Raw genomic sequence first — 18,016 nt, forward strand, 5'->3', positions numbered from 1 at the left:
ATGTTGAAGGGGACAGTGGAAGCTCTCTTGCAAGAAAGCACAGGCAAGTTGAGCCTCAGTTTCATTATCTGGAAAATGAGTTTAAAGAGTGAGTACCTATGACCTCCTTGTTGGGGTTAAATGAGATAGTGTGTAGAGAGTGCCTGAAACATCCAAGGTAGCTTATATGAAAAGGTAGTCATTATTATGCTGATGATTACACCAAGAATTGCCTTCCGGTTGCTCCTCTAAGGAACCAAATAGGGAAACTCATTGCCTCATTTCTTTGAAGCCCACCATCTAGTTTTTCTTCTGTTGAGTTTTGGTAGAAATCAGCCAGGCTGTCTCCTCTGTTGTCTGTGAATTTGAGGGCTGTTGTCTCTGCCCTGTGGAGCTCAGACTAGCCTGGGCTGCTGCCGACAGCAGGGCGTGGTTGGAGTGGGAGCTGGCAGGGTGCCTGGGTTCACGGTATAAGGGAACTTGAGGGCATCAGGAGGCAGGTGGGAACCTGGGTGGCTGTGACTCAAGCCACGGTGCCTGTTTTGCTCTCCCCGAGCCTCTCCCAGCTGAGCCTGTGGGCTTTTGGACTCATCTTGGTCTTAGGCTTCCTCAAGCTCATTCGTCTGCTGCTGGGGAGGCAGATGCTGGCCAGGGCTATGGACAGCTTCCCAGGGCCTCCCACCCACTGGCTCTTCGGGCATGCCCTCGACGTAAGCGACCAGGAGGAGGAAGGAGGAAGAAAACAGCCTCCTTACCTTCAGGGAATCTGGCCTAACCCCCTGGGGGCTATGGAGGGAGGCCCTATGCTTGGGCAGAGGAATGGGGTCCTTGGAGCCATGGTTCCCATTCATCTTTCCCACTGGGTCTCCCCCTCGCTCTTGTATTCCAAGCTGGCATCAGGCAGGGGTGGAGGATGGGGACACTTAAAAGCTGGGACCCAAGCGGGCCATTATTCTGTCCCATCATTCTGAGGCTCAAGGTTCAGACAGAGCTCTGCTAAGGACTCGGGGATAACATGGGAAAAATACCCCTGGGTAGTCTGATACAACTAGGCAATCTTGTTTAGAGCTTAATCAGTGTTCTCTTTGTTCTGTGCAGTATAAAGATTCCTTTTTTTAGGGCAGAAAATGGAAGTGAAGGCAGGGACGAGTGGTCTCACCTGAGAGACCTCCGGACCATTTAAACAGTTGGTGACCCCAGAGGTGGTGTCCCCCCTGCCATGCCTATGGACTGGGTCGGGAGCCAGGCATCTTCCTGGGATCAGATTCTGACTCGTACTTCCCAGTTATCTCAGGGCAGTGGGGACCACTTTAGCACACATTGTCAGGAACAGCTCTTAGTTTCCTACCTTCATGGGGATGTAGACCAGAGTTTTCTGAACACAGGGCAAGGGACAGCTGCATTGGAATCAACTGTGAGAAGCAGATTCCTTGGCCCCCAAGCTCTGAAGACCCTAATTAACATATTGGAAGTAGGAGTCTGAATTAAAAAACACCCCCAAGTGTTTTGATCTGCAGCCAGGGTTGGGAACTCAGGTATAGCTGCTAGAGATGAAGGCTCAGAGAGAGGAATAATGACTTCTACTACCTCCTGAGTACACTTTTCCCACAAGCAGTCTAGAGAATTGCCTTTCCTCCATGATTGACACTAGTGGTGAGCTTTACCGCTGGGTGAGGACTACCCAGGCTTATTTTTGCCCATACAAATAACTGCCCTCTCAGGATGGCCTAGTAATCTACCTGCATCCTGGAGACACCCTGAAAAGGACAGGATGGGTCTGGGAGATGAATCAGACCCAGGCTCTGCTCTCAAGGAGCTTACTGTCTAGGGGGGAAAACAGACACCAGAGCCTTCCTTGCCCCCAGGCTGATGGGCTGCCTCACCAGCATTTTGCATCAGCCCCAGGCTTGGTATCTCAGCACTTGTCCCATAGGGTTGTCCTCTTCTGTTTACTTGTTCATTTTCCCCACTTGACCATGACCCCTGGAGGATGGAGATCCAGTCTGATTCTTCCCTGTCCCCTCAGGGTCCAGCAGAGAGCCTGCCCAGAGTAGGCATCACTGGATGAACAGACAGTGAAAGCCAGAGAGTAGGGCGGGGTACCGATAGAGGAGACAGTGATGGAGAAGACAAGTGGAGGGGCACACCCTAGGATTGTACAGTGCACAGTTGTCTGATCAATTACTCTGGGTCTGGCCCTATGTTGAGGCCAGAGGAGGAAGAAATAAGACTAGAGCGGGCCCTAGAGGAACCCTGTCTGGTAGAGACAGATAGCACAGTGTTCCAGATCCTTGGGCCCAGGGAAGCGTTGCTGAGGTGAGTTCTAGAAGATCTGGATGTAGCAGCCTGCGGAAGTGCAGAAGGAAGGGAGGAAGATGATACCTGTGCAAAGGGAGAGACTGGAAAGAGTGTTGGGTGTTTAAGAAATTAATTTGTTCAACAGATATTTGTTTCTCAAGGTCTAGTATGTGCCTGTGTTAGTAGCTCTGCGCTTCTGGAGGGGTGAGAGGGAGGGCAGAGTGGAGAGGGTAAAGCAGAAGTAGGAGGGGCAGATCACATGGGACCTCGTAGGCAAGGTCAAAGGCTTTACTTTATCCTGAGCACAACAGGGAACCAGGGATGGGATTCACGCAAGGGAGTGACAAGCTCAGATTTGTGTGGTAGAAAGATCACTTTGACTTTGGGGTGAAGACTAGATTGGCAGAGACTAAATCGGAGGCAGGGAGAGCAGGGTGGAGGCTGAGGCAACGATCTAGGCAGATGCTGATGGAGTGAGCCAGTGAGACGGAGGGAAGTGAGAGGCAGAGCAGGTTGTCTTGGTGTCGTGGGTGTGTGTGGGAGTGGAGGTATTAAGGCCTCCATCGTAGCCACATGTGAGGGTATCAGTGAGGCCCCGCTTCATGCACTAGGAAAAGGGGGGCATAGGATTGCTCTGGGAGCTTTGTTAGACTGTGACATCAACATAGCTGGATCAGAGCAGAATTTGGCAAAGTCACTTAAAGAGAGAAAAGTACCCCTTGAGTGTCAAGACTGGGTTGTAACCTGTAGGAATCAATTTTTATGTCTAGGGGTAAAAATGTGGGGATCTGAGAGCCAGGAAGAGGAGGCTCTGGGGCTGGCAGCACCTGTCAGTGTCTGGGCACGGGAGCCTTGGATTCTGGATTTGGAGTGTTTCATGGCAGGACCCACGCCCCTGGGAACTGCTACATTCGGCTCTCTTTAGTTCCCATTTGCTGATTCCAATGTAAAAGTCACTTGGTGGATCTGCAGGGGAGAGGGGCAGCTTCCACAGAGCATCCCCATTAGTATTAGTATAAATCTTGGGGAAACCGTCATTTCGTGTTTCTGGCTGGTATCAGTATGGATGGTGTTTCCATCCCCAGGTAGGGGAGGAGGGGCAGATTTGGGGGGCAAACATGCTGTATTCAGGTTCGGAAATGCTGGGTTTGAGGGGCCTGGAGGAAGTCATGCAGAGATGTCCAGGGGGTGGTTGGTCATGTTTCTGGAGCTCAGAGAAAGGTAAGCTGGGACGAGCAGTCCATTTAGGAACCAGTGTCAGGTAGATGGCAAAGGAAGCCCCGGGAGTAGGTGAGAGCCTGCAGGAAGAAGGTGCAGCGTGGGAGGAGGCCAGGGGCTGGATTTGGGGGAGCCTCAGTCTTTGATTAACAAATGACAGGTGAGGAGCTGCTGAGAGGGGGCATCAGGAGAGGTGGGAAGACATCCAGGAGACAGTTCCAGAAAGAGGGAGGAGTTGACTGTGTCCCAGCAGAGTTGGAGAGGTGGGGGCCGAGGCAGGAGCAAGTGGTAATAGGGAGGCAGCTCTTTTGAAAAGTTAGGTTGTGGAGGGAGGAGGGCAATGGGGTGTTAGCTAGAGGAGGAAGCAGAACCAAAGGAGGTTTTGTTTGGTTTTTGAAGTGTGAGAGACTTGGGCATGTTTTAAGTGCAGATCAGAAGGAGCTGGTAGAGAGGCTGGGGTCTGTGTTAGGAGAGAGAGGTGCTAATTGATGGGTGAGGTGCCTGATGGGAGGGTTGGAATCTAAAGGGATTGGCCTTGGACAAGCCCTGGACGCCTCCTCTACTGGAACAGGAGGGAAGGTGGGGAGGCTGGGAGGAGGCAGGTGGTTCTTCAGGTCTGGTGGCTGACTTTAAGGGATCTCTTGTCTGATAGCTTCTATTTTCTCTGTGAAGTAGAGCAAGACTGATTTGCCGGGTGCAAGGAGCAGAGGGGTGGAGGGGACAGTTGAGGAAACAGAATTTTTTGAGGAGCAGATAGTGGCCAACGGTATGGGGTTTTCTAGAAGGTGTTTCTGCCAATCTCTGCTCAAATGTCACCTAAGAGAGGGCTTCCCTATATATACTACCAAATGTAAAATAAATAGCTAGTGGGAAGCAGCTGCATAGCACAGGGAGATCAGCTCGGTGCTTTGTGGCCACCTAGAGGGGTGGGATAGGGAGGGTGGGAGGGAGACGCAAGAGGGAGGAGATATAGGGATATATGTATATGTATAGCTGATTCACTTTGTTATAAAGCAGAAACTAACACACCATTGTAAAGCAATTATACTCCAATAAAGATGTTAAAAAAATAAAATAAAAAATAAAATTCATTGTATAAACAGCAAAAAAAAAAAAAAAAAGAGAGAGAGAGGGCTTCCCTCATCTCCCAACCTCCTGTCTGTAGTAGCAGCCCTGACCCTTATTCTGCTTTATTTTTCTTCCTCGAGTTATCACTACCTGAAATTGTATGACTGATGTATTTGATTCTCGTTTATTTCCTTTCTCCCCACTTGGAATGTAAGTTTGGGGAGGGCACGGCTTTGTCCTGTTCACACTGTGTCCCCAGGAACAAGCACCATGCCTGGCATTGAGAGTGGGTGCTCCATGCCCATTTGTTGAATGTGTGAATGAATCCCTGGGGGACCCAACTCAGGGCAGTAAAGCCACTCACACAGAGTGAGGACTGATCTCTGCATCCCCCTGGACTCTTGGGCGCTTCTTGGGCCCCTGCCCTTCTGTCTTCCTGGGTGTTTGGATACTTCCCTGTACTCCCCTCCAATCTGGTTATTCCTGGTGCTGAAGTTCATCTTCGGTGCTGAAGACAGGGAGGTGTTGGGGGCAGAGTATACACAGGCTTTGGAACTGAAAAACTTGGACTTGAAAGTTGTATGACATTGGGCAAGGCCCACCATATTTCCCAGCCAATATATGGTGGCTAGAAGAGTCGTGGTGGCCCATGTCAATCTCACCCAAAGTTTCTAGGGCTCCTTCTGTTGAGCCAGGGGTTGCTTCTGTGTGTTGTGCATTAACTTATGTTCTCATACACGTGTGTATTGGTACACTTGTCTCTGAAAGGGAAGATGGAGGATGAAGTCACCTATTTGTCACTAGAGTTGGGGGGAAATCATTTCTCTGCTTCTTGGGACATTATTCATGGATCGCCTTCCTCCAGGCTCCCCATGGTTCTCTGCTCAACCTCATAGTTGAATCTCCAAAGAGCTTGTGTAAACTGAGTCCATTTTTTTCCCACTAATTTTTATGGTTATTTCAGAGATGCTGCCTCATCTCAGTTTTTGTTGGTTCTTCTTGGCAGGCACTCCTAACCCTTTAGCTTTGATTACACTGATTTGCTGTCCTTGACACTGTCTGGGGCTCATGCACACACCGAATGCCAACCAATCTGGTGTGTGTGGAGGCAGTGCCCACGGGGTGGGGGAGACTGAGAGGAGAGCACCCAAGGGCACCTAGAGATGTCCATCCTGGAGGAAATCGGACCCGGGAGGATCTGACCCCCAACTCCCAATGGGCAGTGAGAGCCTATGTGGCCCCAGAGAGCAGACCGGAGACCCATGGGGAAGGTCACAGGCAGGCAGCTTTCAGTTTGGTGACTGTCTTTTTTTAAAAATTGGAGTATAACTGCTTTACAATGTTGTGTTAGTTTCTGCTGTACAATGAAGTGAATCAGCTATATGTATTTATATCTCCTCCCTCTTGGACCCCCTTCCTATCCCCACGCCCCCAATCCCACCCATCTAGGTTGTCACAGAGCACTGAGCTGAGCTCCCTGTGCTATACAGCAGGTTCCCACTAGCTATCTATTTTACACATGGCAGTGTATTTATGTCAAACCTAATCTCCCAATTCGTCCCACCCTCCTCTTCCCCCCCATGTCCACATGTCTGTTCTCTACGTCTACGTCTCTATTCCTGCCCTGCAAATAAGTTCATCTGTACCATTTTTCTAGATTCCACATATATGTGTTAACACATAATATTTGTTTTTCTCTTTCTGGCTTACTTCACTCTGTATGACTGACTCTAGGTCCATCCACATCTCTACAAATGACCCAGTTTCATTCCTTTTTATGGCTGAGTACTATTCCATTGTATATATGTACCACATCTTCTTTATCCATTCATCTGTCGTTGGACATTTAGGTTGTTTCCATATCCTGGCTATTGTAAATAGTGCTGCAGTGAACACTGTGGTGCATGTATCTTTTTGAATTATGGTTTTCTCAGGATATATGCCCAGTAGTGGGATTGCTGGGTCATATGGTAGTTCTATTTTTAGTTTTTTAAGGAACCTCCATACTGTTCTCCATAGTGGCTGTATTAAGACAGTCCAAAGATGATTAGGCCATTTTGAAAAGTAGTAAGTTTCTTGTCACTAGAGATGTTCGAGCTCTTAGGGCGGGGATTCCCACAGGGTGAAGGAGTTGGGTCAGGCAACTCCGTGTCCTGGGAATTGGAGATCAGCATGACCTGCCTCAAGGAAGCCCCGACATGCTGAGGAAGAAGATAGCTTACCCCCTTCCCTCCCTATCAGTTTGTTTTTCTGAACTGCTATCCCCATTGTGTGGGCAGATTTATTTGCTCCCTGAGGGAGGGAGAGCTGTGGCTGCAGCAGATTGGCTTAGCAGGTATCTTGTTTCTTGAACACTTGCCCACTGAGCTTCAGCTCAACCAGCTGACGGCTTGGGCAGGCTTACTAACAGGAGGGGCAGCAGAAAGGGCCTCAGTCAGGATCCCAGTTGGCCTGACTCATGTGGAACAGTTCTCTTTGTCTTTGGGATGTCCTGTTCCCACCTATAAAGATTGGGTGAGGTTTGGCAATGTTGAGGTCTCTTTCAGACCTACTCCTCCGAGCAAAACTTCCTCCGGTTCTGGGGACCAGAGGAGAGTGGGGTCTATGCTTGCTCTTCCCATTCCCTTCCGTTGTTTATTCTTGGCGAGGTCTACAAGGAGTGCAAATGTGAGGATGAGGGCCATGCGGCTGTGGAGCCAGGGCCAGTGAATTATCTCCATGACTTGCTCTTTTCCTGCTTCCTTCCTTCTGGAGAAAGACAAGCTGGCCTAGACCTCAGAGCCCTGTAGATGTCCCAGCTTGGGGCATCTGAGGATGGGTCTGAGACATCCAGTTGTGTAACCCAGAGAAGCTACCCAGGCAGCCATATGCCCCTAGAGAGAGGATGCCCCAGTCCTTTTGACGGAGCTGCAGCTCCACTAGTGGGGCCAGGTGCCGAGAGCTATCCTCACTCCTGCTAGGTTCCTGGGGCGATCAAGGGCATGGAGGAGAAAGCTGGGCATGGGGAGGCAGGGCTAGCTCAGGCTGGGAACGTGTCAGCCTGAGGTCAGGGTCTCCTGTCCTGGGTGGGGATGCTGCAGGCAGGGGACACACTCATGGCTGAGGAGAAGGAGAATGAGGCTCGATGAAACTGATCAGCCAAGGGTTCCTTCCAACCCTGAGATCCTGTGAGTCAGGCTGCTTTGTGACTTAAGCCTCTCCTTGTCCCCTGTCAGTTGGGCTCCCTGGACCTGAGAGGGATGGAGAGAAGGGGCACAGCCGTGGTGATCAGAAAGTTGGCAAGGAAGACCCAGGAGGGCAGATGGAAAAATAAGAGAGACACAAGGGGAAGGGGGTACTTCCAGGGACACCAAACAAGAAGGAAACAGGAAAGGGGTTAGGGACACCAGGAGGAAGTTTCCCTTTTACTGATGGGCAGAGATTATGTTTATCACTTGTAACCTTTTGGACATTGTGTGCACAAGGGCAATGAAATTCTTACAACACTGCTGGGTTGAACTCAGGATAATGAGTTCAGAGGCAGAGAGGGAAGGGCTCTATGGGGACATTCCACTGGACTCTACAGAACACCTGGAAGGAGAGGAATCCCAGAGAAGCCACAAATGGGTGGCTGGAGACCAAAGTAGCCAAGTCCAGGCCCAGGGACCTTGGGAGAAGTGGCTTGGGCTAGACAAGGATTCCCAGGGCTAAATTTTCAGATGTCCTGTGTCCTTCTTCAAGGTTGTTTCCTGGAAGATAGAATATGGATTAATCGAGTGGGTGAGGCTATGAAAGGGAACTTTACAGGGAGGAAAAGCTGGGCCAGCACTTGCACAGACCTCATCATGAAAGGCACACCCTAGGATTGTGCAGTGCACAGTTTATACAGCTGAACACAGCAACCCTGGCAGGCTTCAATATGCGGAAGAGAATGTGGCCCTCTAACCTGAATTAGAGCACTACTAACCTACAAGCAATGGGCAAGTCAGTTCACATCTCTGAGCCTCAGTTTTCTCATCTGTAAAATGAGAGTAATTGTCTGCTCTGTATTAGGTACATGAAACAATCTATGAATTCCTTCACATAGCACCTGACATATAGGAGATACTCAATACACATCTGTCCCCTTCCATTCCCTATGTCAAGAGAAAGAATGTGGAAAGGAGCAGTGATTCTGGACATTAGCCAGAGCAGGCAGGCTAGGGCCATCTGGGAAAAACAAAAAGAAATCTGCAATGCTGTTTATCATACAGGAAGTGCTGGTGGTGGCCTTTATTTGACTCCCCAGATTGAGTGAGACTTTGGGCTGGTTCCTCATGGGACTATCTCTGGCCAATGTTTTTTTAAATTTTTTAATTTTTGGCTGTGTTGGGTCCTCATTACTGTGTGAGGGCTTTCTCTAGTTGCGGCGAGCGGGGCCTACTCTTTGTTGCGGTGCGCGGGCTTCTCATTGCGGTGGCTTCTCTTGTTGCGGAGCACAAGCTCTAGGTGCGTGGGCTTAGGTAGTTGTGGCATGTGGGCTCAGTAGTTGTGGCTCGCGGGCTCTAGAGCGCAGACTCAGTAGTTGTGGCGCATGGGCTTAGTTGCTCCACAGCATGTGGGATCTTCCCGGGCCAGGGCTCGAATCCGTGTCCCCTGCATTGGCAGGCAGATTCTTTTTTTTTTTATTTTTTTTTTAACATCTTTATTGGAGTATAATTGCTTTACAATGGTGTGTTAGTTTCTGCTTTATAACAAAGTGAATCAGTTATACATATACCTATACCCCCATATCTCTTCACTGTTGCGTCTCCCTCCGTCCCACCCTCCCTATCCCACCCCTCTGGGTGGCCACAAAGCACGGAGCTGATCTCCCTGTGCTATGTGGCTGCTTCCCACTAGCTTTCTATTTTACATTTGGTAGTGTATATATGTCCATAGGCAGGCAGATTCTTAACCACTGTGCCACCAGGGAAGCCCCACTGAAGGGTTTTAAGTATATCTCTAAAAGGTTCCCTCCACACAGGGAAAAATGGATAAATATATAATGGTACATCCCAGCAGTGGAATACTAGGCAGGTGTTAGAAATACTGAGGGACAGTTAAATGCACTAGTTTGGAAAGAAGGACAAAATATGTTAAATTTAAAAAGGCAGGTTTTGGAAAAGTATTTGTCATATACCCCATTTACATAAAACACCTTTAGGTGAGTAGATGTGGCTAGAAAAACCTCCAAAGAGCACACACCACCATCTGGACGATCTCTCCAACCACATTACAGGCCACTGTCCCCCTAGTGGCAGCTCCTGGGAGACACCATACTTTTTCCTACTCCAGACTCTGTGCTTGCTGTTCCCTCTACCTGGAATGCTCTTCCCTTACTCTTCACACGGTCAGCTCCTTATCATCCTTCCGGTTTGACCTTGAATGTCCTCTCCAGCAAGAGCCCGTCCTGGGTCACCCTACCTAAGCAGGGCCTCCTTGTTAGTCTCTCTCCCAGCGCTGTGTTTATTTCCTTCTTAGTACTCGCTACTTCCTGCAATCATTTTACTTCGTTGTTTACTTGTTTATTATCAGTCTTTCCCCCATAGAATGAAAGGGCAGGATCATGTTTAACTCATTTCCCTGAGACAGTGCTCTGCCCATAGCAGGTCCTCAGTAAAAAATGTGTTGCATAACTTAACAGGGGTGGAATCGAGGTGGTTTCTGTATTGAACAAGAAGCTGGAATTCTCTTTCTAATGAAAAACTTTGATGCTGAAAAGAAATCTCCTTTTGGCTGCAGTGGAGATAGGGGGTTGGTGGCAGGCACCAGATGGAAGTAGGTTGGTCGAGCTCACCCAGGGGCAATAAGAGGGTAGCTTGGACTTAGAGCAGTGGCTATGGGGCTGGAGAGGGGACTGAGCCCAAAGATGTGTAGGATGGGGTGACTGGGTGGGAGAGGGGGTGCAGGAGGAGGGAGTGGGCGCTCCCTGGGCCTTCCTGGGCAGCCTCCTCTCTTCCCCGCTGGCCTGGCTGCTGATGCTGGGTTCCCGAGTGGCCTGGCCTTCTGTTGCCATTTCAGATCTGGCAGATGGGAAGTCTGGACACGGTGGTGATCCTACGCCCACCCAGTCTGGTTGGGACAGTACCTTGAACTGTTCAGTTCCTGAACATCTATGATCCTGACTACACCAAAGCTGTGTACAGTCGAGGAGGTGAGGGCTCCTGGGAGAAGGTGGAGCTTCCTGAGAGCAAAGGAACCATGTGGGGAGGGGTCCTGGGCCTGTGCCCTAAGTCTAGGCAGCTGAGGTCCCCACCCTATTTATCACCAAGCATCCTCTGGAAATCCCCAGTTCCTGCTTGACCCAAGCTTCTCTTTGTCCTGCAGAGTCTAAGGCCCCAGATGTGTTTGACTTCTTCCTCCAGTGGATTGGTGAGTGGGCACCTGCCTTTTCTGCCCTTGGTGCTGGGTGAGCAGGCGCCTTCCCTGTCCGGACCTCCCTGCCCAGTGCCCACTCTGGTAGTTATTCAATCCACTGGACCACCCGGCCCCCAACTGCCTATGCTAAGCTCAGCTGCTCAGTAGGAAATGCAGGAAGAAGCAGGAGAGGTCCAGGCTGCCAGGGAGGTGGGTCTCAGGCACCTTCTCCCGCCAGAGTGTCTCTCTCCTAGAGAGGCAGTGCAAAGGCTCTGGACAATGCGTTCCTGTGAGGAAAAGCTTCCTGGAGGAGGTGGCACTAGAGGTGATCCAGGAGATTTTATTGGTGGCGCTGGCTGGGGCCAGGGCCTGAGGAAAGGAGTGGTGGCAGGACCCAGGCTGGTGTCACCAGAGGCTGCGAGGCTGGGTGGCTGGAAGGCAGAGCTGGGTTGGGATGCAAGGCTGGGCAGGGAGGACGGGGGTGGGGTTGGGTGAGTTGGCTGTGCTTGGCCCCGGGGCTGCCAGGGGTGTGGCAGGATTGTGTGACCTGACCGGCCCGCCCTCTCCCATCCCTTCCCCAGGGAGAGGCTTGCTGGTCCTCCAGGGGCCCAAGTGGTTTCAGCATCACAAGCTGCTCACACCTGGCTTCCCTTATGACCTGCTGAAGCCCTACCTGGCCGTGTTCACAGAGTTCACACATGCCATGCTGTGATCTCCCCGTGACAGGCTCCTGGAGGCTGTGCTGCAGGGCCAGTTTTCCCTGGGGGAGGGCAGCGAGGAGAATTGCTGAGGCCCTGAGTCCCGTTTCTGTGTGCAGTAGCTGTGCGAGCCTTGCCCTGCCTGACACCTGCTGCGGGCCGGGTGCTGACCAGGTGCTGAGGCTCCAAGTGGCCAGGCAGCCCCGGCCCTTGTCTCCACCAGGAGACCCAGTCCTCCCTCTTCCCAGATCAAAGGGCCTCTGTGAGACCCCAGTAAAGCTCCTACTGTAGCAGATTTGAGGGCTGCCTGTACTTGAGAATATTAGGAAGACCTTCCATATCTAAAAAGTGTGTCCTCATTCTCGGCCTAGCACAACTGCCTGAAATAACGTCAAGAGAAACTCACCTCTAAAATGGATGCCAGGGGACGTCCCTGGCGGTCCAGTGGTTATGACTCCGTGCTCCCAATGCAGGGGGCACGGGTTTGATCCCTGGTCGGGGAACTAAGATCCCACATGCCGCATGGCGTGGCCTAAAACATAAATAAAATTTAAAAAATAAATAAATAAAATAAAATAAAATAAAATAAAATAAATAAAATAAAATAAAACAAAATGGATGCCGGGTGTCAGGGGTCCAGCTCAGAGTCTCAGGGCTGGATAACCCCAGACGTTACCCAGGCTGGTCTTTCCCTTTGCAGGAGGCTCCTCCCCGGTATCACTGCAGGCCTGACTTACACACAGGCTGTGCTGGCGAGCTCTCCACCCCTCGGCCCTGCTCTCCCCCCCTCGGCCCTGCTCTCCCCTTACACACAGCTGCCTGGCTGGGAGGAAGTGTCTGTGTGCGCTGGGCGAGGCTGCCTCCTGGTTCTGCCCTCTGAGCCTGAAGCCTCTCCCCTCCACCACCCCCATAACAGCAGGATGGAGGCCAGGCCAGGGACCAGGAGTGTGTGGGGGGAGGACAGCAGAGGGTCCTGGAGGGCAGGTGTCGGGCACGCAGCCTGGCTGGCCTCTCTCCCTCATCACCTTCCAGCTCTGGGTTCTAGGACAAGTGGGAGGAAAACTCTCGTGAGCATAAGAGCTTTGACATCTTCTGCAATGTGGGCCACATGGTGCTGGACTCGCTCATGAAGTGCACCTTTGGCAGAGGAAAGAGCAGCCTGGGCCACAGGTCAGGGCGCCCTCGGGGCTCAGCCCAGTCTCCACCCAGGCTGGCTTGGCGGGGCGACGTGGCAGGACTCCTGGGCTCTGGTCTGAGAGGAGATAGGGTCCTGCCCTACGGAGCTGAGCTCAGGTGGAGCCAGGCCTTTCCCATGGCTCTGGTGGGAGGCTAATGGCAGGGAGAGGACGGGCAGAGAGCGCAGCGGCTGGGGCTGGATTGTGGAATGGAGCCGCTCGGGGGCTCCGCTGGGGGTCAGTGTCTGAGCATCCCTCCCTCCCTCCGCTGTGCAGGGACAGGAGCTACCGCCTGGCGGTCAGCGATCTCTCGCTGCTGATGCAGCAGCGCTTCGAGTCCTTCCAGTACCACAAGGACTCCATCTACTGGCCCCGCAGGGCCGCCACTTCCTGCAGGCCTGCCAGGTGGCCCACGACCACACAGTGGGACCTTCCTGCACGGCCCACCCACGGGAAGCCCAGGGTCTAGTCTAGCTCCTCCCGGCCCCTGGGAGACCCGTCCCAGTGCAGGACATCCGTCCCCCTTCAGGTAGAGGGCGGGTCCCCAGGCAGTGACACCCTGTGCTCCCGGCCCAGACCAGGTCATCAGGGAACGGAAGGCAGCCTTGCAGGACAAGAAAGAGTGGGAGAAGATCCAGAGCTGGAGGCACCTGGACTTCCTGGACGTTCTCCTGGGGGCCCGGGTGAGTGCACAGTCGCCCGCCCCGACCTGAGAACTTGTCCCACACGGGTCTTCAAACTGTCCTCCTGGGACAGGGTTCACTGGACAGCAGCAGGGGCTAAGCATTTTCTTCCTCTTTCCCCAGCACATACGACCTGCTTCTTGTCCCATGATACATATCAGCAAAGGCTCAGAGGTGGGAAGGGGCTGGCTGTGGCACTGGGGAGAGATGTAGTGGCAGGGACGCTGGGTCACATGCCTGAAGTTCCATTCCAGACTTCTAAGACTCTGAAGAATCTTAGCACCCGCGAATCTTACAAGCTTAGGCTTTATACATTACTTATTCATTCATTCACTCATTCAGTTGGTCCTTTATTCACTCACTACACAAACTCACTGAGCCCTACCCTGGCTTAGTGTCCGTGCTAGGGATGGAGATGCTGAGAAAGCCCTGGCTTTGGCCTCCAGATGCTGACAGTCTAGTGCAGGAGACAGGAGGTGGACATTGACAGACCTCTTCCTCCTCCGGGTGGTATTCTGTGTGTCAAGTGAGCCAAGATGACAGGACTGGTGAAGTCACAGGTCACTTGGCCAGAGGGGTCAAGTCAAAGAAGGCTTCCTGGAGTAGGAAGCATCCAAGCTGTGCTTGGGAGAACAGATAGGAATCTAGGGGAAGGTCCTCACTCCCAGTCTGAAAAGGAGCTTTCCCTCCCTCCCCCAGACCTTCATTTGACAGCTACTGTTATGAGGTCTTGTTGGAACCTACCTCAGATGCCTTGGGCGGTCCCATTGTGCATTTCTGACCCAGGATGAAGATGGGATCGAGCTGTCAGATGCAGACCTCTGGGCCGAGGTGGACACGTTCATGTCTAAAGGCCATGACACCACCACCAGTGGCATGTCCTGGTTTCTCTACTGCATGGCCCTGTACCCCGAGCGCCAGCATCATTGCCGGGAGGAGGTGCGAGAGATTCTTGGGGACCGGGACTCCATCCAGGGGTGAGTGAGGCTGTGGGTGAGCCTCGTCTGTCCTGCTTCCCGGTCCCAGGGAAGAGCTGTGCTTAAAGGGCCACCCTGGAAACCAGGTGACGGCAGGTAGCCCTTGTCCTTTTCCCCTTCAGTGCTGTGGCTTTTGGGGGGAGCTATGCGTGGACACAGCCCTGAGCCCTTTCTCTCACAGCGGACCCTTTTCAGATGGGAGTCGTGGAGAGAAGGTGGTCAACAGGAGGCTGACCTGTGTTCCGGCTCCCTCTGCTGGCAGAAGCTGAGTACCCTTCTGGGTTCCTGGACAGAGCAGGGAGCACGGGGAGAGAAAGGTTTGGAAACGGAGGATGCACACAGCTGGGGTAGCCGGGGGAGCGGATTCCCTCCCACCTGCCTTTGGAGGGCCGTGTGCAGCCTCTAGACTCCTCTGATGAAGGAGAAAAGGCTTTTTCCAAACTCCATCACTTAAAACTTGCAACTGTTTTCCGTTTCTTGGTTCAAGCTTGAGCTCACTGACACGACACTGGTTGACGCTGACCTCTCGTGCAGAATGAGCTTTGGCGATCTCCCACGGGCCCCTCTCCCATCTGTGCCCTCTGCCCCCCTCCCTTCCTCCCCTCAGGGCTTTGAGTCCTGTCACCTTTCTCTCTTTCTCACAGGGCTAGGCATACAGCAGGGGCTCCGAAAATGCTCAGTGGAGGGGAGACACTTTAGATTCACTGAGGGAGACTGACTGAGAACTCCAGGATCCGGGTGAAGGATGTGTGGTTTTATTGGTCGGACGCTGGAAACCTCCCAGGGTGTCCGGCCGTGTGCCAGGCGCTCCCCGGGGTGTGGGTGAGGGGGGGAGGAGCCAAGATACTGCCCTCGGAGAGTTTTCAGAAAGACAGACTCACAGAACCAAAAAGCTAGAGAAAACCACAGAATGGGGTAAGACTGAGTGGCCCCGTGTTGAGAGCAGAGGAATCAAAAGGGGTGGGCCTGAGTTGGCTTCCTAAGGAGGCGTGCAACTCAGATAGGCAAAGGGGGAGAGCTGGGCCCTCCAGGTCGGGGAACAATGTGAACACAGCCTGGGGGCAGGGAGTTGAAACATTTATTTAATTTTCATTTCATTCCATTTCAAACTTGAAGCAACTTAAAGGCCACCTATTCAATGAGATGTAGAACACACATGAACAATGAGGACCAGGGGGTAAACCCTAGAGTTGGGGCTCTGTAACAAGGTGTTGCACAGTAGTTATACTTGGACCACATTTGGGTCTGAGCTTCCCAGTGGCAATCTATTCCTATATATAGAAAATTACTCACCCCCCTCTGAGCTTGTCACTGTTTATACATTTCTTGCTTCATTTGACCAGTGTATATCAGCTCCTGTTTCTCTCCATTCCAGCTCCCCAGGGAAACCAAGCAGAACCTAAAGAACTGTCCCTTGTGGGGTTTCTGTGGGGTCCTGAGAGACACAGGAGTGACCTTGTCTTTGATGGCCAGGAGCACATACACCCCTAGGGTCCTGTGCTTTCCCTTCCTAGCAGTGCAGGTGAGGGAGGGATGGAGAAAAGTGAAGCTAGACCCCTGGGTCCGAGTGGCCAGCCTATGTCCAGCCTGGCCTGGACACTTGCAGCACTCGTGTCCCTCTGACTCTCGGGTGTGTGATGGTGGTGAAGGGAGGAGCTGGGGCTGGGCCCACCTTCCCGCAGGACCGTGTTGCTCACAGCCCGGAAAGGCCTGGCTGTGTTGCTGGCAGCGATGATCTGAGGAAGATGACCTACCCGACCACGTGCCTCAAGGAGAGCTTCCGCCTCTACCCCGCCGTGCCCCAGGTGTACCGCCAGCTCAGCAAGCCCGTCACTTTGTGGATGGTCGCTCTCTACCTGCAGGTGGGATGGGGTGGATTCGGGGTGGAACCGGAGTCCTTGCGGGTGCTCTCTGTACCCTCGCACCAGTGGGGAAGCACCCAGGCTTTGTGTTTGGCTTGCGTCCAAGTCCTAGCTCCATAAGGTAGGGGTAAATCCCTGTACCTCTAAGCCTCTGCTCTCTCTTCTGTAACTGGGGATGAGAAGGGTCCCTGCCTTACTGGGTTGTTGTCAGGAGTAAAGAGACAATATTCGTCAGGGCTGTCATGTACCACCATGCAGGTTGGGCCCTGAACAACTTCAGGAGGCATCATTCACTTAGGGTATGATGCTGTGCAATGTACAACCTGTATAACCGTGTGTGGTAGCTTTGTAAGGAGTGTTTAATGCTGGATCTGACACATAGTAAGCACCAGTGAATGGTAGCTGTTACTGCTGATAGCATAATATCATGGACAAGTACTTCCCTTGAGAGTCAGTTAATGGAAAGCAGAAAGTGTGTGATAGTCCTTGCCTGTCCTACCTCGTGGCGGGGTGCATCAGTCCTTTTTTCCTTTTCCTTTCCACAAATGTCTGTGTCAAGTGTTGTGCTCAGTGAGGGGGCGACAGGAAGTAGGTGTGACGATGATCAGAAGCACTTTGATGTGTTGAGGGTGGTCACGGACTCTCTGTCACTGGCAGTGCTCAGGGAGGGGCTGGTACCCAGTTAGGGGGACGCTAGGGGATTCTGGCCCTGTGAGGAGGTGGGCCTGGCTGCCTCAGGACCATCTGGTCACCAGGCCTCTGCTCTGTCCACAGGTAGCCTGATTTCTCTGCACATCTATGCCCACCATAAGAATAGTGCAGTGTGGTTCGACCCTGAGGTACGCCATCCCAGGGCCCAGAGGTCAGATGGGCTGGGTGGCTATGGGGTCAGCCTGCCCTAGGACCTGGCAGGTATTTAAGCAAGGCCTGTCCCCTCAGGTCTTCGACACCCTGCCCTTTTCCCCTGAGAATGTGGTTGGATTCTTGCCTTCATTCTCTTCTCTGCTGGGCCCAGGTAAGGAGAGCCTAACATCCCTGGTCCTCTGGACCAGGGAGGTGAGGATGGAGGATGTCGTTGGGGAGGCATCCTTTGGGGGAACTCTGGGATGAGGGGGACCATACTGGGTGTGTGGTGACCCTGATGCAGGGGAAGTTCCAGGGACCTTCCTCCTACCATTAGCATAGTCTTGTCCTTGGCAGGTGGGGTGGGTGAGTCATTCCAAGAGAGATCCCCTAAGCCACAACCCACAATGTGAACCTACCGGGTCTGGGACCCTCACCATACTCCCAGGATCTGTTTCTTAAGCCCAGGTCAATCAATCATCCAAAAAGAGTTACTGATTTCTGCTGGTCACTTAGAGCACTGGTTTCCATCACTCTGGACACCCCGTCGCCTGATGTCATTTTGTGCTGCTCATTGCAGGAACTGCCTCGCACAGCAGTTTGCCATGAACAAGATGAATGTGGTCACAGCCCTCTGCTTGCTCTGTTTTGAGTTTGCCCTGGACCCCTCAAGGCCACCCATCCAGATACCCTGTGCTCCAAGAATGGCATCCACCTCCACCTGAAGCCGCTGGGCCCCGGCTCTGAGAGTAGGGCCCCAGCCAGCCCAGGCTGTGGCCTCTCCCTGGGTGCTGCCGTCTCCAAGCTGGTTTGTAGAGTAGCTGTGTTCCCTTGTCTTCCGCAGGCTTGTGGATTAGA

The 18,016-nt window shown here is 52.6% G+C and overlaps 1 protein-coding gene across 1 annotated transcript; it reads left to right on the forward strand.

Moving 5' to 3' along the window:
• Window positions 1-17,883, forward strand: LOC132352858 (cytochrome P450 4B1). Its single transcript, XM_059903950.1, has 12 exons — window positions 1-43; window positions 583-689; window positions 10,666-10,717; window positions 10,891-10,935; window positions 11,502-11,628; window positions 11,738-11,792; window positions 12,664-12,788; window positions 13,070-13,167; window positions 13,370-13,476; window positions 14,263-14,453; window positions 16,153-16,380; window positions 17,739-17,883. Exons 1-12 carry the CDS (start codon window positions 1-3, stop codon window positions 17,881-17,883), a joined length of 1,323 nt encoding a protein of 440 aa, XP_059759933.1.
• The last annotated feature ends 133 nt before the right edge of the window (window positions 17,884-18,016 follow it).

Source organism: Balaenoptera ricei, chromosome 1 (assembly GCF_028023285.1).
Source record: "Balaenoptera ricei isolate mBalRic1 chromosome 1, mBalRic1.hap2, whole genome shotgun sequence".
Lineage (NCBI taxonomy): Eukaryota > Metazoa > Chordata > Mammalia > Artiodactyla > Balaenopteridae > Balaenoptera > Balaenoptera ricei.